The sequence below is a fragment of the Corvus hawaiiensis genome, chromosome Z, assembly GCF_020740725.1.
Source record: "Corvus hawaiiensis isolate bCorHaw1 chromosome Z, bCorHaw1.pri.cur, whole genome shotgun sequence".
Taxonomy (NCBI): Eukaryota; Metazoa; Chordata; class Aves; order Passeriformes; family Corvidae; genus Corvus; species Corvus hawaiiensis.
Window position 1 is genome coordinate 15,440,073 of NC_063255.1, and position 22,162 is coordinate 15,462,234.

Below are 22,162 nucleotides of genomic sequence, written 5' to 3' on the forward strand. Positions count from 1 at the left end.
TTCCTGTAGAAAGTGGCCCAAAACTGAGCCCAGGATTTGGGGTGTGGCCTCACCAGTGCCCAGCACAGGGGGACAGTCACTGCCCTGGTTCTGCTGGCCACACCATTGCTGATACATTCAGGATGTCCTTGGCCTTCTTGGCCACCTGGGCACACTCCAGCTCATGTTCAGCCACTGTTGACCAGCACCCCCAGGTCCTTTCCCCCTGGGCAGCTTTCCAGCCACTCTGTCCCAGCCTGGAGCTGCAGGAGGTTGTTGTGACCCAAGGGCAGGACCTGGCACTTGGCCTGGTTGAATCTCACACAACTGGCCTCAGCCTATGGATTCAGCCTGTGCAGATCCCTCTGCAGAGCCTTCCTGCCCTCCAGCAGATCAGCACCCCCACCCAACTTGGTGCCATCTGCAAACTGACTGAGGGTGTTCTCAATCCTCTCATCCAGATCATCAATAAAGATAAACAGGATGGGGCCCAACACTGACCTCTGGGGGACATGTCTAGTGACAGGCCACCAACTGGATGCAGCACCCTTCAGCAGCACTCCCTGGGCTTGGCCATCCAGAGAGTTTTCACCCAGTGAACAGTGCACCCATCCAAGCCATAAGCAGCCAGTTTCTCCAGGAGATGCTGTGGGAAACAGTGACAAAGGCTTTGCTGAAGTCCAAGTAGACACATGCCCAGCCTTTCCCTCATCCACTACATGGGTCACCTTGTCACAGAAGGTCAGGTGGGTCAAGCAGGACCTGCCTTTCATAAACCCACGCTGGCTGGGCCTGATCCCGTGGTTTCCTGTATGTGTCCATGATGGCACTCAGGATGATCTGCTCCATGACCTTCCAGGGCACTGAGGTCAGGCTGCTAGACCTGAAGTTCCCTGGATCTTTCTTTTGGCCCTCCTTGTAGATGGGCATTGTTTTTGCCAATCTCCAGTCAGCTGGAACCTCCCTGATGAGCCAGGGCTGCTGGTAAATGATGGAAAGTGGTCTGGTGAGCACTTCCACCAGCTCCTTCAGTGCCCTTGGGTGGATCCCATAGAACCTGTGTGCACCCAAGTGGTGCAGCAGGTCCCTTATCATTTCCCCTTGGATCATGGCAGCTTCATTCTGCTCCCCATCCCTGTCTTACAGCTAATCAGGCTGAGAGCAACTGGTCTTACTGTTACAGACCGAGGCAAAGAAAGCATGAAGTACCTCAGCCTTTCCTTCTCCTTTGTCACTTTGTTTCCCACCACACCCAATAAGGGACAGAGATTGTCCTTAGCCCTCCTTTTGTTGCTGATGTACTTACAGAAACTGTTTTATATGGCAGTAGCCAGGTTAAGTTCTAGTTGGGCTCTGGCCCTTTCAGTGTTCTCCCTGCATAATCCCACAACGTCCTTGTAGTCCTCCCAAGTTGCCCCTTCTTCCAGAAGTCAGAAACTTCCCTTTCTTCCCCAAGTTCCAGCCCAAGCTCTCTGTTCAGCCAGGCTGGCCTTCTTTCCTGCTGGCTTATCTTTCGGCACATGGAGATGCCCTCCTCCTGTGCCTTGTGCCTTTAAGATTTCATTATTGAAGAATATCCAATGTTCCCTGATTCCTTTGCCCTTCAGGACTGCCTCCCAAGTGACTATGTTGCTAAGCATATGTTAACCAAGGAAAAAATGGCATTTCAGATCACAGAAATTCAGATACCCACATTATCATGAAATATGAGTCTCTGAGTTATCTGACCTGGAAATTGGCAGAATCCCCAAAAAATGGAGAGGGGGAGTAGTTTTTTTGCCATCCAGAAGGCTTATTCTTTCATCTCTTGTGCATACCATCTACAGAGAATTAATGTTTGTAAGAGGCTGAAAGTTATGAATCAAGCTTGGTATGTAATTATTTTTCTTCATCTGTTATCTGCGAAGTATCCAGCTGCCTTGGTTGAGTCTTTCCATTCAGCACCTTCAGGAGACTACCCTGAGTACAAAGGAAATGTGGCTTAAAGGCCAGACAGGAGAAAAAAATGTCAATAAGCTATTCTTTATGCTTTTCCGTGATGTCTCAGAGTGTTATCAGAAGCCAAGGACTTCAGGGATAGATGTCCCAGACAGAGGCACCATGGAGGAGGGGGAAACTGACTCATACTCCTTGCCAGGCATCTAAAGCACTAAAGAAAACTACATACTGAACCTGAATAATTTCCGAAGATGCAGCAGTGATTCTGTCCTCCATGGTTTAGGAAACCCAGTCACAGTTACGCTCCAAAAGACAGCTCCAAATGCTGCTAAAAGAGTTTATTAAAGACCATACTAACAGTTCTCGTAACAATGGCACGTACAATGATTCAAAATCATGACAAATAGCATGGAGTTTTGAAGAGCATTATTACATCATGGACAAGAACAAAGCAGATGTGCTGTCTCAGAACTCTACAAGCAGGCCCATGAAATACAGGAGTCACATCATACAGCTGCACAAGTGTCAGAGAAAATAGAAAGAAAAAAAAAAAAAAAAGTCATTCAATATGCAGTCCTTGAATTTATTGACAGTATTACAGTACTTTATGGGCAAGGACTGGCTTGTTCCAGCTGCACTTTCCAGAGCACAAGGGCAGCTGGAAAAGCAAAAATATCCCCAATAAAAACCCTCCAACAAACATGCCTCAGGTGCAATCACCACTCCAGACCTTCCTTCTTGCGAATTTTCAGTCAGAAATTCTGACCTCCCTGCAATTACTTTGCTCAGGACAGTGTTTTGTTTTTTAAGAAAACAAAAGCAGGACGCTTCTTTAAGACAGTGCAAAAATATTTCAATGGTATTGTCAATGGTATTATAAGATTAATGACAATCAGCATGGGTCAATCACAGCACGGCCAACAGCATCTCCAAGATCAGAAGCGAATGGACGTGCTGCCCCTTGACCAGCACTCCAGACTGAGGGCTTGCAGAGGGGAGGTGTGCTCCTCTCTTCCAAGCAAGCCGTCATTTCTGGGTTCATAGTGAGGAATGGTCTTAGCTACTCCAGGGTAATAAAATGCTACAGAAAGCCTGCGATATTAAATTATCCAATCTTCTGTCAAACACTAACAAAAGAATATTGAAGTGGAAAAAGCACATAGCAGCCATGTGATTCGCCATGGCTCTAACTCTACGATTCTAACGCTGATCCCTTCCCGACCGTGTCGGTCACGGCAGCCCGAGCGTGCCTTACGGAGCTGAGCAGCTTACAGCACCCCCACGGCCATCAGGGACTCCCAGCAGCACGTGGGGATTTGTACTCTCCGAGACACACCAGCTAATTACAGTGGCAGGGCAGCTGCAGCCTGCTCCTGGTGTGCTGCCTTATGCAGCTTTTGGCTACGACATCTCAGGCCCCACCCCGGGCTCGTGGCCCTGGTCTTGCCCGCGCTCACAGCAGCACATCCGTGGACATACATTCATTCGGTGTGCATCTTCAGAGCCATCTGCAACCTCTTTTTTAAGCAGATGTTGAGGTGTCTGTATATCACGTTGGCATAATCTGTGTCAGAAGATCCCCAGGCAGCTCCACAGTACGTGAATTCAATGAGAGATAACTGTGCTTTGTCAACCCCTCCAAATCATCTCCTCCCAATTTCCACACAGTTGTGTGTTTGCATCGTAGTGTGATTATGCAGAACCTTTTTAATGCCTGCCAAATTCAGAGGATAAAATCACAGTGCTGCATATCAACAAAACCCAGCAACTCCAGCCTCCAATATAAAATAATTTATATACACAAAGCAGAATTTACATGTTAAATAAGAAGAGATTGTCTCATTCTCTACGGTGTCTTACCCAGCTACTAAAAAATAAATAATTCACATCAGATTGATGGATTTGTTTCCTATACAGCACACGTGCGCTATCGGAGCTGACAAAGACAACATGAAAAAAACCTTTTGCAATTAATAAAAGAGAATTGTTGAACACTTGCACATATTGGCACAAGGCAGAAGAGGAAAGGGAACATTACACAGCTCAGCTCAGGTGCCTTCCTCTGTGGAGCGGGACTCAGATTTCAGCTTCACAAATTCCTTGGCAACTTCATCATTGGTTCTCTGAGAGAGAATCCTCAGGATTGTGAGTCCAGTCTCATCCATGTGAATCCTGCGCCCGAGGGGGCACCAGCAAGCACAGCTTCCTTTGTCTGCTATATCTCTGAGCTGCATCACTGCTATCCCCAGAACCCGGTCCTCCCGGGCAAAGCAGTAATCCTTCACACAGACTTGGAGCTCGTAGGCATCGGGGCCATCTTCATTCCCCAGGATGCTGGAAAACACACACAAGTTCATTTACAGTGTCTCGAGTGCAAAACAAAGGTGCCAGCAGCTGACTGGAGGGCTCTGGTAAGTCACAGAAAACTCCTTTCTACAGAAAACCCTGGTCAGAAAGAGAGAAGTAAAACCTACAGCATGTGGGCATTTTTTCCGATTTACAGCAGATAAAGTAAACCTGGTTACTCAAGAAGAAAAAATGAACAACCCCTTTCAAGCTGCCTTTGCAACTTGCGTGTGTGTGTTAAACTGTGAAATGAGAGGAGCGGGAAGCATTAAAGCCATGCTAATAGATTTTCAACTCAGATGACTTTAAACATTTCTGCTTCTGCTAAGGGTTGCTTCATTTCAGAATTACTATTTTAATTAGATGAAGTCTTTGTTAAAGATTCAGGACCTTCCATTAATGCAAAAGCTAATAAAAAAAATCCCCAGCCCTTCTGATGTTTCTAAAATTAAAAGAATAAAAGGAACAGTATCTCTTCACTTAGAGGGAGCCTGCCTTTCCTCACAGAACAGAACAATTATATGAACACTCCCTTCTCCCCCAGACATTTACAGCCTTTTGCTGGTCAGTTCTGCTCATCTCATTTTTATATGTACAGCTGAGAGAGCTCAAGCCTGCAGCTCCCTCTGTTAAGCCTCCCAAGAAGGAATATGTCCTTATAATAATGAAAGAAAATGAAATAAGAAGAGATCAATACTCAATGCTGAGAAACACTGCAATTTTAGCAGAGCAACTTACTACCAATTCCAAGGGCTGTATCCTTGGAAACAAGTTCCAAAAGCATGTCCTACAGGTCAAGTTGGGATAAAAACACACATTAAGAAATAAATAAACTTTTATCCTCAACTCTACCAATAAAAAATACAAAATTCATTAAAATGACAGAGCACAGTAAAATACGTTCACAGGACACACAGAGTATTTCAGAAAGAAGCCGAAGGACACTGCTGGTATAGAACAGACCTCAGCAACCCACCCGCAGCAAAAACTTCCATAATCCAGCTTTTCTGCAAAGACACCAAAGACAGGACCAAGCTACTGGTTCATGTACTCTTCTGGGCCCTGAGCAGGCTGTCTGGGGACACTGGAAAACCCTAACTGTCCTCTGCATCTGCACTTGCCACACCAGATACCCAGGATATTTTTCACACTTACAAATGAAAGGTTTCGTTGTATTTTGGAGCCCAGTTGTTGCTCTTCGACTTGGTTGTGAACTTCCTCTTCTTGTCACTCTGGTGGGGCCCAATCATGGTGATTTCAACAAATGGACGGAACATGCCAGATGTCTGCCACTTCAGGTCGTTGGCTGCCACAACTGGAAGAGAGAGTCACAACCTTGTTTACAGTAAATACTCATTTGTGCTCATTGCTCTGGACATCCTTCAACTCTGCTCTGCTTTCAGTTTCTTGTTTCTAACCTGAAACATGACAGTGTCACAACACACATGAGCAGGACTTTTTTGTAATGCAAGGATTTGCTTTTTTGATCTAGTTTAAGTTCTGTGAAGGGAATTTAATGTTTGGGACACCATGTAGCTTCTGCCATATGGATTGTCAAGAAATAAGCCCAAGAAAACAGGCACTCCTGCAGCTCCAGGCAGGTTGCCCTGACAGTTCCATGCTTACATCATCACTATGTGTGGGATAAGAAAAAAAAGGGGCATTTTGGAGGCCAATATTTAGGTATCTGTTGAAAAGGGAAAATGGGACTGCAGGTAAGACAAACAAAGCTGTGGGTGGTTCCAGGATCCAGACTTACTAGCTTTTAATTCTCATTCTATCTCAGGTCACTGCAGGGAACAGACCGAAGCAGAGGAAATAGCTCTGAAAATCAGCTTTTGCACTTCCATGTAGATTTAACCAGAAGAGAGGCCTGAAGAACTGTTTACATAAATCTTCAGAGGAAATTAAAGTAGTTAAGTATGCTGTATTCAAGCGAAGGAGATGAAGGAGGAAAAGGAACCCTGGGATGAATCACTGCTTTGGTTATTTTCAGAGTGGCTGTTCAGGGACCAACATGGCCTTCAGGACGGGGGAGAGGAGCCTCTGAACTCTCAGTGGCTCTGTGATGTCCGGGTGCACACTGAGCAGTTTCGCAAGATCAGCCTGCCCTGTTCTCTGCAGCACAGACTAAACTGTGGCGCCTGGCGAGAGCCATCATCTGATTTCTGTTTACTTGCATAAATCGCTGCCAATAAACAACTGGGCTGTGCACTGCCATGTCACTGGCTGCACAAGCTCATTTGCTGTTTCTCTTCGTGTCCCTGATGTGAAACAGAGAAAACAATTCTGGCCTGAGATCCCATGAGCTAACACAGAAACATCCTGACTGCCAGCTGGAGATTTGCCCCGGCGAGCCTGAGCAGCAGCATGTGCTTTGCCATACCTTTCACCGTGACCTTGTGCTCCCCAGTTCCTGGGTGGGTGTACAGGTCAATCTGGATGGACACTTCTCCCACGGGATCATCAACACCAGAGCCTGTGGGAAGAAAATCAACACCCCCCGCCACGCACACATGGATTACTTGTTATTGGCCTAAGTCTTTATGGCCTCAGGAAGACAATGTGGTGTTTTCACAGCACACCTCCCAGAGCCAGCTTCTCAGTCAGCACCGAGAATGTCACGGTAGTGCAAGATAACATCAGGCTCACATGCCCAACACACATAAACACCAGCACTTCTTCCACTCCACTCAAGACTGCATCCTATTGAGGACACCAGTGAGGATTTTAAAAGAATTTAAAAGACCTAATGCTCAACAGTGGACCTTCACAGGGAGCAAGAATTTTTCAGAGGTTCCTGCCAAGCTGCTGTGTGTACATGCAGGCATTCCAGTGATGGGCATTGGCATTCTTGTCTGCTCAGGGAAGAAGGGAGGACAAAAAACTCAACAACAACAGAAAAAGGAGGAGAGGACATCACACAACAGAGGAAATTTAGGGGGAAAAAAAGATATAGGTATTAGTGATTTGCACGGAGCCATAGTGCAGTCTCACCCTCCAAGAACCTTTCTGCATGTTGTAACATCACTTAAAAGTTGTCATCTTGACTGCCTATCTGCTTCTCTTTGGAGCACAATGAGAACCCCCCTTCTTTGTTGTGCATCAAAAATGTTGAGAGAGAAGCACTCACAATTTGCATACTTATTTCCCTTTATCAATTAGCCATGGAGAAAATAAGATGTAACTTCAGAAAGGAAAGACAGTATGTTGGTATCAGAGGGAGCTTTCATGAACCTTACAATTATGACTTTTTTCAACTTTTTAACTGTTAATCACAATTATCATCATGTAGTATATGGAAATGACATTTCTCTGGGTAATACAATTAAGATGTCACGTAAATTACAGAAAATGACTGCTGTGCAAAATGAAGATCAAGTTTTGATAAGAGAGTGAGATTGATTTGACTTTCTCTTTGATAACTGCCTGACCTCAGTTTGACAATTAGCAATGCTGTTGTAATCGAGATACTTAGAGGGTAATTGAGTACCTATGAACAGCATTTTTTTTGTCAAATCTGAGGGTAAGATACATTACTAAGTGAAAAACTGGTCTGTTTGAAATTCTAGATAAGGAGCTTGAAGGATATCATTAAACAAACATTTTGAGTAGACTGATCTAACAAGTTAACTTCCACAAGAATGGTCTGCAGGCAGCAAAACCACTCATTTAAAAACCAAGAGGTTGAGAGCCATGACACTGTGCAATTCTCTGAGGCAAATTACATGCCACAGAACTGTAGGCAGTGAAAGTCACATTAATATACAAGTATCTGAGCAACCAAAACACAACCTCAAATTATTACCTCAGGGTAGGTTCTCATTCTTGACCTTTAGGCTGTAACAAATATAATCTTGAAGGTACTGTTTCCTCCCTGGTTAGAAGTGCAATGCTGCTTTTTTTTCTGTATATAAGCACAGAGCTTTAAAATTGGTAGGCTTAATTATTGACCTGACCCATTTGATGGTGTGGATCTGTCACTTACACTGTTGGCATTTTCCACAGAAACAAACAGAATTACCAACAGTATGGCCACAATCCACAGAAACATTAGCCAACAAACACTCAGGTCTTCACTTTATTGATCCTTAGTGTAATTAATCGGTTATAAAGGAGATGCTGATGCCTCAGAAGAATGGCAGCAGAATCATTCCATTACCTTTGAAGAAGACAAAATTTACACTACAGTTTTTCCTGCCTTCATTCTTGTCTTTCTACACAAAAATCTTGTTCTATGAACTGAAAATTTCAGAGACAAAAAAGCAATCTGAAGACAGCCAACAAAAAAATATTCTGAGCATGTACAACTGTGTGCATACACATACTTGTACATTTAGTGACAAGCAGATTTAATTCTTGACATGAAGGCCTCATTGGTATTGCAATACTGAAAGGTGAAACTGCAGAACTGAGCTCGTGCAATGGGTTATAGATGTGTTTCACCTGATATAAGAAAAAGACTTTGGACAGCAAAAAATAAATTAAGAGATGAAACACTGCAAGACTTAATATATAGGGGTCTCCAGAGCATCCAGACCTTTAGCTAACCCTGCTTCAAGCCAGATGGTTCAAGCTTGGCCATAGCCTTGAGTGCGTATCAGACATTCCCATGTATTACAGTAGCCCTTCTCAGCAGACCACACACATGCAAGTTCAGGACTTGAAACACACACCTCATGGTAAAGGGTAGGGAACAAGTCTGCAGCTTCTTCCAAAACCCAGTCCATTTTCAAGACAACTTTCACATCCCATGAATAAATCTCAAGCTTGGGAACAGGCTCTCAGGCAAGGTACAGACTTCCAAACCACACCACTTGTGGCTCAGTCTGTGGGATGCAAGCATTCGGTGGAAGTTCACTTCTACAAGGGAACTACAGGGAACAGGACTCTGGAAAAGGTTTCTGAGCATGGGCAAGATGACTTCAAAAGCAAGGCAGTTGGGTAATGTTGTTATGGTAACAACATTAATCTTGAACATACCCTTATCAGGAAGAACGTCCTCATTAGTGGTAAACCTTATACCTTTCCCATCATGCACTGAGACATGAATTCAAAAGGCAAGAAAGCAAGCAGGATAAAGAGAGAAGAGTATGAATTACAACACAATTAGCAATGTCACTTAAACACAAGGCAAATATTCTAGCTCTTAACAGACAAAATATCCTCCTAGATCTTCTGCACCAGGCTTTGGAGAGCAAGGCTGTCTGCAAGTAAGGCATAGTCTGGGTTAAAACAGAACAGAATTTGTGCTGGCATAACTGAACTGCAGCCCTGATCCTGCAGAGCAAACATTTAGCAGCAATAGAGGTAGTGCAATAGAAGTCTACTCAGTAATGAAATGAAAGCAGTAGGTACTTCACAAACTGGAAGGTGCAACCACTGAGCACAGAAGTAAGAGAAGCAAACAGCATTTAAATGATTCTGCATGAAGCCATGTCCTCCCATGGCTCATGGGACTTATGCAAAGGGAAACCTCAATCACAGAGCTCTGGTAAGCAGATGTCAGCTGTAAACAGTGGTGCTGCCCCTTCTGTCCCTTCAACCTGTGTGCAGCTCTCCAAACCCATATACCAGCCGTGGTTAATAAGAAGGGTAAGAAAATATCCTTCTTTAGCCCCAGTCCTGGGACAGAGTCACAGAATCACACAATATGCTGAGTTGGAAGTGACCCACAAGAGACATTGAGTCCAGCTCCTGGCCCTGCACAGGACCACCCCAAGAGTCACACCTTGTACCTGAGAGCATTGTTCAAACAGCTCTTGAACTGTCAGGCTGGTGCAGTGACCACTTCCCTGGGGAGCCTGTTCAGTGCCCAACCACCGTCTGAGTGAAGAACCTTTCCCGACTATCCAACCTAACCCTCCCCTGACACAACTTCAGGCCATTCCCTCAGGTCCTGTCACTGGTCACCACAGAGAAGAGATCAGAGTCATGCCTTTCTCAGAGATGTCCTAGCACTGATTCTGCAGATATTAGGTGGCATAGCTCAGATCTTTTATTCCACAAACAGGGTCCAAAATTCTCAAACCTACTAACATACAAGATGCTGATTTGTACCAGTGGCCTACCATGCCCAGTGTTCCCCACAGTGCCTTAGACTAAGTCACAAAAAAATGTCATCAGTCAGCTATGAGATTTAATTGATGATCTCACAACGTGTGCATATTATGCCCTAACGCCAGAGCTTCATTCTTTCTAAGCTTCTTAAAAAATACATAAATACCCAGGCACCCACTTCTGTGGGAGCCCTGTATATTTCTGCTTCTGAGAGATAATGACAATGTTCCATTATCTTTGTGTTTCTGCTAAATACTTGCCCTCAGCGAAGCTTTACAGCCAAATCATGCATTGCATGAAGCTGCTTTTTCATATCAGCTTTGAATTTGTCAGTTTTGTGACTTCAGTGGAGCACTTTCTTTCTGTAGTTTTAAGTACTCCTGACTGTAGCATGGACTGCAGAACATCAGTGCTGCCACACTTCCTTGTATCTTAGTTCATCATGACAGTTTAACAGGATCCACACAAAAAACTAGCGTCAGTTCATGGTTTGGATATATAACGGGAAATATGTGCACAGGACAGCAAAGACTGTAAGCACTCAAGTGTGCACTCAAGTTCCCCGTTAAAAAGTGGTTTGCGTAAGTGATGGCAACAGCCAGGTTCCTGGAGTCCCTAGTGGATGTAGCAGTCTTTGACCCGTCTGGCCACTGGATGTCATCGTTGCTCTGCTGGGACACAGCGACAGGACCATTCTCTCAAAGGTACTGATTTTTTATTTAATGCAGTATGTTTCAACATAAGGAAGACTAGACTGTGCTGCTAAAGGCAGGGATCATAGAATCACAGAACCATCACAGTTGGAAGAGACCTGCAAGGTCATCTAGTCCAACTGTCAACCCAGCACCATCAAAATCATCCCTAAACTATGTCCCCAAATGCCACATCCAGACACCTCTTATACACTTCCAGAGATGGTGACTCCACCACCTCCCTGGGCAATTTATTCCAGTGTCTAGCCACCTTTTCAATGAAAAAATAAATTCTACTATCTAACCTGAACCTCCCCTGGCACAACTTCAGGCCATTTCCTCTCATCCTTTCACTTGAGACATGGCAAAAAACACTAACTTGCACCTCACTACAACCTCCTTTCAGGTAGTTTCAGATCCCCTCTGAGGCTCCTCTTCTGATGATTCAACCATCCAAAACTAAACCAAACTTTTCTCTCTAGAAACAAACCTTGTTTTGTTCACGAAATCTCTGAACTTTCCACACTCCTAGGGGAATGCCAGTATCAAGCAGCCTCATTGGCACACAAGGGAAAGTGTGCAAATGGAGTGCTTTCCCCTTGATCCTGAGGCTCGGTGTGATGGCATGCTGGCAGAGTTAGTACAGTATGTGGGGTCGCCAGCTCTCTTAGGCTTGGAAGGAGTAAAAGAAAAAGGATTCCATGCAAACAGATGGCAGAAGGACACGCCCATGGAGTTGTATAACTTTGCATCTGGGATGAAGTAGCTTAATGGCAAGGCTTTTAATTAAACAGCCTGAAAACTTAAAAATACCAGTTTTGGTTTAGACCCAACCCCTAACAGCATCTGTCTCCTCTTACTGCAAATAGTGAGATTCACAGTCAGCCAGTGAAGGTCCTTGACTAGAGACCAAATTTTTTCAGTACAATAATATGGAGATGTTCACATGAAAGAGATGAAATTAACTGTTTATCCCTCCAAAATCAATGAAACAGCACTACTGAGCCATAAGGCTTCTCAGAGAGTCACCAAACACTTTGGTGACCCATCCCAGCAGCTTATTAATATGTTGTGGTGATCTGTAATCATCTAGCTCCCACATACCCTGTACTGGCTTGCAGACAAAACAGTGTATTTGTTGCTCTCCTGAGAGATTTCTCCCTTTACAGGAAGCCTGTAGCTCCATAACTCATCAAATTGCTGTCACTCAGCCTTAGTCAGGGCCACATGGGCTGTGCCAGCAGCTGGTCTGTGACCCAGGCACAGGCCACACACGTTAACCACTGGTTTCTGCAGTGGTGTCTTGCTGAAATGGTACCTCACACCACTGTGCAAGTCTCAGTACAGTAACTTCAAATTTCACTTAAGCCACCCACCCACATTAATTCATGAAACGTGACTGTTAAGTGAGGATTGCAGAGAAAAAAAGACCACAAACACCCCAAGCCTTATGTTTCACAGAGTTCTGCTCTCTCAAAATGTAGTCAATAGAGTGGGAAATAACCCCCTTTCCCTCCTTTCCAGTTTCAAAAGCTCTGAACTGTCACGCTTTCAGAAATGTTACTGCCAAAAGCACTCTACAAACTGGCAGTACCAGGGAGAGAAATTATGAACAGATCCAAGAGCTCCATTGAACTCTGCCAATACAAAAGAGTCTTACCCTGAGCTGTCTGAGATTGGACAAACGTTTTGATGAGAGTGTCCGTGGTCTGAGTGTAGAGGGAGAGAGCATATCGAAGTGACTGCAGGTCTGGGCTCTTCTCCAAGAAGGTTTTCTTCAGACCGTTGCCACCAGCATGGAAATATTGCTGAGAGTGAAAAGAAATGGGAAAGGTACTGAGCAAGAATTGCAACCAGCAACCAACAGGTATGTGCAATTGTATGTACGGATAGGAAACAGCTGGAAAAATTCACAAAACAGCTTCTGTACTGGAAACCCAGCCCTAATACCAGCTGACACCAACTGCTCATGGCATTCCTGTTCCAAAGCACTTAAATATGAATATGCTGACTCCCAGCATACCAGTCCCCTGAACCTCTTCAGGTGTAGACAAACATGGCAGTATTCCCTTAGAGCCTTTATCACTGTGGCAGTAGGGACAGACTCCTGCCATCTCCTAAACCAGGACAGGCACTGTCCTCCCAAAACGGATTTGAAGATGGAGTTAGAGAACAGCAGAGACAGAAATGGAATCACTTACTTTGATTGTATCCAGTGCCAGGTCCAGGACAGCACACTGCTTTGGAGTGAGGCTCCTGGTTTCTTCTCTCACCATATGATCCTGCAAACAACCATTGTATTTGACATGAGCATGCTGTCAGAGGCTAAAGGAAAAGGAGTCCCCAGTATCATCATTTTCTCTGGATTCACGCTGTATCTATGTGGTGACAGCATTAATTCAGCTGTTCGAGTAATGTTTAATGGAGTCTCTCAGAATCATTTATTACAGCTTAACTTGAAAATAAACTAATTTTCTCTCTTTCTTGCAGGCACAGAAGACATAAATAAGGAAAGAACTGGACAAAGGTAAGTGACAATTTAAAATCACAGTTTGTCTCTCAAGAAAACCCAAACAGAAGTCTGCCTGCCACCACTGTCATTCTAGAGCAGCCACAACAAAACTCTCCAAATACCACCTTAATCAAGGAATTCTGAGGACCAGACATTAGTCAAAGTCGTTTTATGTCATTTATGGATTTTTTTAACTCTTCCAACTACAAAGGTCACTAATTCATTCCATCATTTGCGTAAAAGAAGAAAAACAAAAGAAAACACGTTTGCTAAAAGAAGACATTGTTCCCATTGAGACCCACCAACTCTAATAGCAAAAAGCCAGGAATCACTTGGGAAAGAATTCCCTTTCCTGCAGTGGAAGCACATTCCTGTTAGACTCCTGCCTGACTACAGGGATGTGCCATCCTTTGTCATTTCACTAAGCTCTTTCTCTCTGATGCTTAGTCTGGGTCTCAGGGGAAAACAGCGTATTTTAGAAGTCAAAGCTTTGCACAAACACATATTCTAACTGAGCTGCTGAAGGTCAGGCCAGTTGACTTCAGGTTGGGTCCTAAAGCATTCATTAAAAAGCTGCAGGCCAATCAGGCAAAGGCTGTTTATCCCTACTCTAAACATGTCACAGCCCCCCTAGACACTTTCCAGGAGACATGCCTGCTAAATTGCCTCTGCGTAAAACACACCTAGTGTGTGGCATCATGTGCATGTTTCACAGGGACAGACCTGCTGGCTATTTTGCAGCTTGCTGATTCTCCACACTGCCTGGTGCTGTCCCCATCCATTATCCATTGCAATCCATCTCCTGCCTGACAGAGACAGGACTCTCTGCAGTCTAGGGCCAGCACAAGGCATTTGCTACACTTCTCACAGACATCTAGCCATCAACTTTACACAGTGCAGCCTTGAACTCCACAGAAGATGCCTCTCAAGTTGTCAAGTTTCTCAGACAAGTTCACACCCTGCTTTCTTGAGTAGCAGAGCTGTGCCTCGACACGCCTCTTCCCCCACACAGGATGTCCCTGGTCTGGGGACTGTGTGCAGGGGCACAGTACTTGGTGAGCTGCAGCGTGTCTTCTGTTGTGATATGCTGTCCTGAGGGAAGCAATAGCCCTCCTCCCTCTTCTTTGTGAGCTGGGGGTAATTCCGTTGAAGATGATGTGGCTTCACACTTCAGTACACAGACACTTCAGCACACAGAGGGTAAAGCATTCTTTTCTCTGTCTGACAGTCAGATTAAGTGCACAATCAGCCGGAGCCCAGGGCCATGTTCATGGGAGACGCCAATTTAGTCAGGATAGCTGTGTTCCCGAGGCAGAGCAACTTTCACTCTGCTAAAATGACTTTCTAGGCCTGCTTGCCAGATTCCCCAAACTGCCACAGAAACCAGGTGGTCAACACTTTTCTCTCAAACACCTACAGAGCTTTTCAGCCCCCTGAGCGGTCACTCCACCTGTGCCCATGCTGTCAATGCACAGCAACACATCACTGCTTTCTCCGAGTTTCCCAGTGTCAGTTTCTTCAACACATTATGTAAAAATAACCCAGAGACTGGACTGGTAATATTTGCACCTACTCAGAGAGGAGCCCACGACTGCCATTCCTGTGCATACCTGCCCTCTGCAAATCCCACGCTGTTCCTATAAAGAACTGTACACGTGCTACCTTGCATTTCCCAGACTGCCAGCCAGGAGCAAGAAACAAATATTTACATCAAATAATTATGCAAGTTCAAGCAGAAGAAGTAAAAAAAAAAAAACAAAACAAAAACTAACCAAACCAACCCAACAAACTTTTCATGATCTCTCAGACTCATCCTTGTGTTCTCCATAGGTATTCTCAGAAGAAACTCTGTGGTCAGAGTTTCTGGCTGTTTACTCTGGGGGCAGCACAAGGGAGAGGAGGCAGCTGCTCCCTGCACCAGTTGCTGGCTATTAAGGAAACTGAACAGAAAGAGTTTGATAGTAAGTGGGAGGCAGGTATGTGGCACCAAGGAGCCAGATTTATGGTTGGTTTTCTGAGCATTTTAAAATACACTGTGAAATTGATTTGTCATCAGGATGAGAGCCTGTGCTTGTCAGGTCTGTCAATCTCAGTTTTCAGCTGAGTTATCTGATTCACTAGGGCTCTGTTCTCCCTGGTCTATTTAAGACCAATAAAGCTTAAAATCCATCCCATAATTTTCCCAGGTTTTTAGTGGAACTGCAAAATGCAGAGGAGGAGGGCTCTGAAGAACCATGCCTTCCTTCCCTGTTAGCTTGTATGTGCCTGCAAAAACAAAAGGACAAAAACTGTAATATCCACACTTCTTACAGGGACTCAAACAATTTACACTCTTGTAACACTCCTATTCTTCTGGAAATTTTTGGACACAGTGCCATTTCCCTTATGGTCTCCAAAATTCCGGTGCTTTCACACTTGAGCACGACTGTCTTGCCACATAAAAAATCCTGTGCACCTGTATTGCTGCTGTTCTATAGGTGGATATGCAAATAAAGACCTGAACACACACCAGGGCTTGCCTGATTTGCATGATTATGTGCATTTCTAAAATTGCAGTCCAGAGTCACCAAAGCTAAGCTCTACAGTAACGGCACTGAAGACAGGCTGCTGCTGAGGGACGGCATTCACCTGACCAGTGCAAATGGAAACCAGCAAAGCTTCCAAAACATTCTCAGCAGAATGTGCCCTGTACATGCTCAGAAATTCCAGTAATGAGAAAATATGGAACAAGTAAAAGATAACAGTGAATTTCAGTGGCCATGCCCAAGAATGCAAGCAAACCACAGGAACTCACAGACTGTCCTTGTGACCTGGGGGAAGAAACAGCAAATTCAGAGCTCTGCCCTCAGACACCAGGAGTACATGTAAAAGGCAGGGATGGCTTCTCTTCCTCCACTTGATGAGTCCTTGCTGATGTTTTTGCAAGGAAAAGGGGAAATTCACAGGAAACAGGAGTCACGTTTGGATGCTGCGGTTCTGCTGCCACTCTCCCAGGCTGGCTACAAAGCTCCTTTCTCCCCATTTTTCCCATGGAAGTGACACACAGCATTGCAAGCACAGGAAGCAGGGAAGGAAACAATCCTCATGAGCCACCATGTCACCAGGGATAACAGCCTGACTGTGGTACTGCATAAGGCCATCACTCAGCACAAGTGACAGCTTGGGAGCCACACTTGGAGTTTATGCTAGGTGACTATTAACTGCTATTTTACAGCCTCAAAATGTAGCTGGAGAACAGGAGCATGTCTAATGACACACCTGCATGCCATGATCACTTGCTAGGACTGCTAATAAGCGCTGCCTTAAATGAGCTGTGTACTGGCCACATAAGCGTGTATGGAAAACGTATCTGGTGGGCAAGGGTCATAGGTATATGAAGACAGCTGTATTAAGTATGCAATACAAACTCAAAAATCAACAGGAAGGGACAAATCCATTTTGAAACGGCACTAGTCACTTAGAATAATGTCCTTTGCACTGGGAAGATTTCCTTGATCACGCTCTGAGACAGAGTTCAGGTCCAGCTCCATCTCCCTCACAGCAGACTGTGCACTGTGACACTTCAGATTTAGACCTCCTCCTCCTCCTGCACCATACCTGTCTTGTAGCACAAGACCAACCACAGCACAGTGCAATCTGAGTGCTGTAAGGCATCACTATTTTCATACCATTGCTGTCGTGATCAGTGAATTAGTGTTTGATTCGCTTATGATGAGGTGGCGTGCACTTCATAATGCTCATGTCATGCACTGTCAAAACACATCAACAGAGCCTTCATGCTAAATGCCAGCTTGCCTGTGAAGGGAGCCCACGCAGAAGGAATTTACAGACACAGGCTCTCTTCCATAAGCAACAGTTATTTTTGTAACAGTCCATGTAATTCATCCATATCTAGCACAAGTGTCTTTCCAACCATTAGGGACTCCCTTTTATAAATGGGGATACGGAGGAGCTGGCCAGATATTGAGGAGTCTACTTTTTTTCATTTTAAATCGATGTACCAGACTTATCACCATGTATACAGAAGAGAAAAACTACACTGATGATTAAACCCACAATAAGATTTAATCTTAAGTACTATGCTAATGTTAGTAGAATGCATTTAAAAGCACATTTAATGCATTTAAAGGCATTTCTCTACAAATGCATTCAGCAACAAACCACTGCAAGCACAAGACATGCTATGCACTACCACACTTCCATGCTTACACACAGGGACATTAACACAAGCCATGCAGGACAATACCTTCAACTTTGACAAGTGTCCCAGTTCCTTAGCAGCACTGAAAATCAACTGTGTGCCCTATGGTTGCAAAAGTTAGAAAAGAAAGGAGGGGGGAAAAAAAAGGTTATAAACAAACTTCACATATTTCTTCTTTGAGCAAGTCAAGTCAGTTCACAGCAACTTTACATAACCACCCCAAGGCCAGGTACAACAACTGGACTCCTCGCCAGTTTATTACCTAGTATAAACACTGGCATTTCTGTGGATACTACATCAAGAGCTACTTCAGAGCACAATGTCTTGCTAACCAGTTCACTCTTGCTTACAGCAGCCACTCACACACGATGAACCTTCAAATGGATTGCACAGGCTTGGGGTACAGGCCATCTCCAAACACTCCTTTAGATTTCAGGTCTAAATACACATGAAGACAGCAAAGACTGGCCAAAGCAAAAGATCACACAACCCCAAGATGATGAGAATCCCTCTACAGAGGCTCCGTCATCAGGGTGGGGGTAAGCACAGATCAGATCAGAAACAAAACTGGACCTCAGCTGTTTAGGCCTGAGAGATTGCCAGTCCAGTGAATACTACAGCATTGCCTTCAAATGTCCTAGAGCTTGGTCAATGGCTCTTCTCCCCCATTGTGCCTTCCTGAAGCTGTATAACCAATGAAGAAACATAAAGGGAAGATGAACTCCAGTGACAGGAAATCTTGCTTCAAGTCACTTCACCACTCTCATTGTAAAAAAGTCTTCCTTTTATCTAGCCTAAATCTACCCTCTTCTGGTTTAAAAGCATGCTAGCTACATACCTAGGTACCAATTGATTATTTAGGCATTTGGAAAATAAATTTTACACGTAAAATGTGTTTCAACCAAATCAGGTTGCTCAGAGTCCCATCTAACCTGGCCTTGAATCTAGGGATGGGGCGTCTTGTATGAGGACTGTTGGTTTCACAAACTAAACGTCTCCAGTAAATCCAATTCTTCCTCCCTCTTCTTTACTATCCTTTCTTATCTTAGCAGTCTTTAACCCTCCCACTTCACCACAGCAGCCATGACCACTCCCCACCCCAAAATACCTCAAACTGTAATGAAGCAAGATGTAAACCCACAATTATTACACTGCCCTTTGCCCCTGCCTATGTCACTCAGCTTTCCTTTGCTGCCTTCTCTGGTATTTGTTCATTTGTTCCCTGACTATTTGTTCATAGCCAGCCTTGAACTGGCTACTGCTGCAAAGATCACTGCTGAAATAACTCTTTTTTTTAAGGATTAAAATGAACATCAGCCCCTCTAAAAGTCTGCCCTCAGCATAAAGTCTCTTTATACCTGTTGCTTGGGGTAGCAGAAGAAAAACAAGCAGTTTATAGATACAACACTGGAAAACCTGAGACTTGCTCTAGGGCAACTGGACACTCTCTGCCCATTAGAACAGCAGCCTAGAACTGAATTTTTAAGGTGAGGGGGCCTTTTCTTTAGTTTTTCCAGCTTTGGAAATTTATTCAAGCTGAAAAGCTGTGACCTGAAACCACAGATCACCTCTTGACTTTCTCTACTTGTAACCACCAGCTAACCCTCACTGTTTCTCAGCCTTTTATGTTTGCTGAATACAAACTGACACAGAATGAACATTATTGATTTTGTAGCTAAACAGAAGCTCTTGATAAATGATTAAATTCACAACTTTTGGCAGGGGTGGAGGGGAAAGTGCAGGCAGCACAATGAATCCACAAAGGAAAGCTTCTGAAATGAGACTGAGAGCTTAACCTGTTGTCAGTTTCCAATGGGTAGTGTTGAAGAGTACAGCTCTCTAATCTGAAAGAGCACAAATTTCCATGTGTTTCCAGCAAGGAGGGTTGAACATGACTGCACACCAGCAGCAACAGAGAGATTTCAATGTGGGCCATGCCAAATAACCCACCAGAATAAAGGGTTTCACCAGCCTCTGTTACCCAATGGATGTGCCTGCTGTTCTGTATGATTTGCCACGAAATTTTGTTGACTTACAGATCTTAAAATTTAAGGGTTTTCAGTCTATTGACCAAGCAGGAAACAAAAACCAAAACATTTTTATACCCAGAATTTTGAAAAAGGGAGTAGTCCCAAAACACGGTAATATCAACATTTCTTAATTCAGTATTTTCAGCATTCACTGGACACTTTTTTATGTATACATTTGAACAACATTAACCAGCCCAGGCATGTAGTCTTGCTGCCTCAGGCTTCTAAGGAGGGCAGGTCAGTAACACTGAGCAATACCCAGTGACTGGATACGCTCCGTGGAACAAAGCTGCTCAGATAACTCCCAGTTCTTGCACGCTAAGAAAATCCTCATCCATCAGTGACAATCTCTGTCAATGCATCTGCAAGGAGAGATTATTTTGCTGTTACACTGAGTTTGTCATCAATGCTGGTAACATCTAATGAAAATCTGGACAGCTCCCCTGCCAAATGGCATTCTTGTAAACAAGATGCCATACTCCTCAGAAAAGTTATTTATGCATGGAAAACATACCACAAAGCTCTACAGACAGCACTTATTCCAGTTGTGCCAGGGAGTGAAAACATCTAAACTTAAATTATCAGGTAGCTTTGAGAAAAGCTGCCCACAATGGATTTGATTAAAATGTCAAGGATAGAGTATGAGGACAAATTAAATTCTTATCATGAATCATGCCTAGCTCTGTGGCAAACGCAGCTGGAAAGGGGATGGTCCTTCATGCTGGTTTTTCTGGCTCTTCCCGTAATACTAGTTTTACTTTCCTAAACTCCTTAGAAACAAGAAACACATCTATAGTCCACAACACAGAGATTTTCAATTCCTTGTTAATGGTCTGATGCTTTTTTGTCCCTTCAGTGAAAGCATTTAGAGAAGGATCATCAGCTCACTGAAGTCTAATTGTTGGAAGCCAACAGAACTGCACTGATTTATACTCCAAGTGACTCAAATCCTTAAAGCTTAACTGTCCCACTGCTCAGCTGACAAAGTTAGGAAACAAAAGCCTGCTGCAAGTTTTTTGGATTCCAATCCTTTTTTGGAAACCATATTATTAGCGATGCTTATTTTTCTGAGACATAACAGTGAAAGGAAGTTTCATCTGGTATTGTACATTCTTTTCCCATATTTTTTTAGTTCCTGTGTTCAATAACAATGAGATCTGGTAATTTAACTTAGCATTTAAGTTCATTTAAAAAACTCAATCATATCTGGTAATGTTTGTTAGCACACATAAAAAAACTGTTTTTTAGTTGTTGTCGTGTATTAAACCACAAAAATTGACAAAATAGGCTTAAAAGTGGGATGAAAAGAGGAAAATAATTACTTGTCAGTACAGAGAACTAGGCACATATGCAGTTCACAGACCATAATTTTATTCAACTCTAAGAAAGTTTTTTCTCCTCATCACAGAGGCAGCCTTGAACTTTTCTGCTCCAAGCTAGCACAAGGAAGAGGATTCATTTAAACTAACAGAAGTTAAGAAAGGTTTCAGAAAACCTTTTGAAGCCACACTCTCCTCCACCACAGAGTAGGTCTGGAGCAGCACAGGCAGATGAGCCTGAAAAACAGTCTGGAAGTCACATGCAAATTCTGTCCTCAGCTTGAAGAAAATTTAGTTCTTATCCTGTTCTCATTTAGTGAAGAGAAGTCTGACAAGTAGAAAAAAAGCACAGCAGAAGCAAGCACAAACAGAACCTTATGTGAATGGCTGCAGTGTACTGTGTGAAATAAATAAAGGAGAGACTCTAGAGGAATCACCTGGGTGTAAACTGAGCACCTCTTCTCTCACCTGACTAGTCACTGATGGCACGGTACAGTTTCATCCTAAGCAGCAGAGAAAGAGATGGATAACTAAACTGTTAATATCCCCACGTGTTGTGCACTGAACCCCAAAGTAAGGATTCCCAGAGTGTATATCCACTTAGCCATGATAGAAGGTGTTTAATTACATGCTGGATCTTAAAATTAGTGAGGTGTGAATTACTTAATGAGTTACTGGAGACCACATTGCTGCTAATCTTACAAGCCACAGGCAGAGAGTGCTCAGAGAAGTTGAAGTCACCCATCTGAAAGTCATGAAGGACCAGCAGCTCAGGTCCTCAGAGTGGGAGGTTGTGAAACTGCCCTGTCCCCACTGGATTCCTCACAGAGTTAACACTTTCTCACCTGAGCCCCACACAGCAGAATCTTCCAGAAGCTAATTTAAGTGGAATTGTTAAGTCTGGAGAGAGGCATTTAAGCACTATGCAGTGGCAGGGCCACACAAGTGACAGGCGAGGCAAACTGCAGTGTGATGGGAACCTTCTACCCGAGTATGCTTTCCATGCTCTCCATCAAAAAAAAGACTTCTGCACCTCCAACAATTTTGCAGAAAGAAGAGAAAATATTTCATAAAAGAGATTCTTT

The 22,162-nt window shown here is 43.9% G+C and overlaps 1 protein-coding gene across 14 annotated transcripts in view; it reads right to left on the reverse strand.

Annotated features, from left to right (window-relative positions):
* Positions 1–2,240: 2,240 nt before the first annotated feature.
* Positions 2,241–22,162, reverse strand: part of UNC13B (unc-13 homolog B) — a 213,406-nt gene continuing 193,484 nt past the window's right edge. For 7 of the 14 annotated variants that reach the window (XM_048290580.1, XM_048290571.1, XM_048290576.1 and 4 more), the window contains 7 exons: positions 17,774–17,830; positions 13,217–13,297; positions 12,676–12,823; positions 9,247–9,303; positions 6,650–6,742; positions 5,419–5,578; positions 2,241–4,251 (listed from right to left, as the gene is read on the reverse strand). In XM_048290580.1, the coding sequence (XP_048146537.1) occupies positions 3,966–4,251; positions 5,419–5,578; positions 6,650–6,742; positions 9,247–9,303; positions 12,676–12,823; positions 13,217–13,297; positions 17,774–17,830 (882 nt within the window). In that variant the 3' untranslated portion in view covers positions 2,241–3,965. The remainder of the gene's footprint in view (positions 4,252–5,418; positions 5,579–6,649; positions 6,743–9,246; positions 9,304–12,675; positions 12,824–13,216; positions 13,298–17,773; positions 17,831–22,162) is intronic. The other 7 variants (XM_048290582.1, XM_048290583.1, XM_048290581.1 and 4 more) reach the window with 2 other exon arrangements.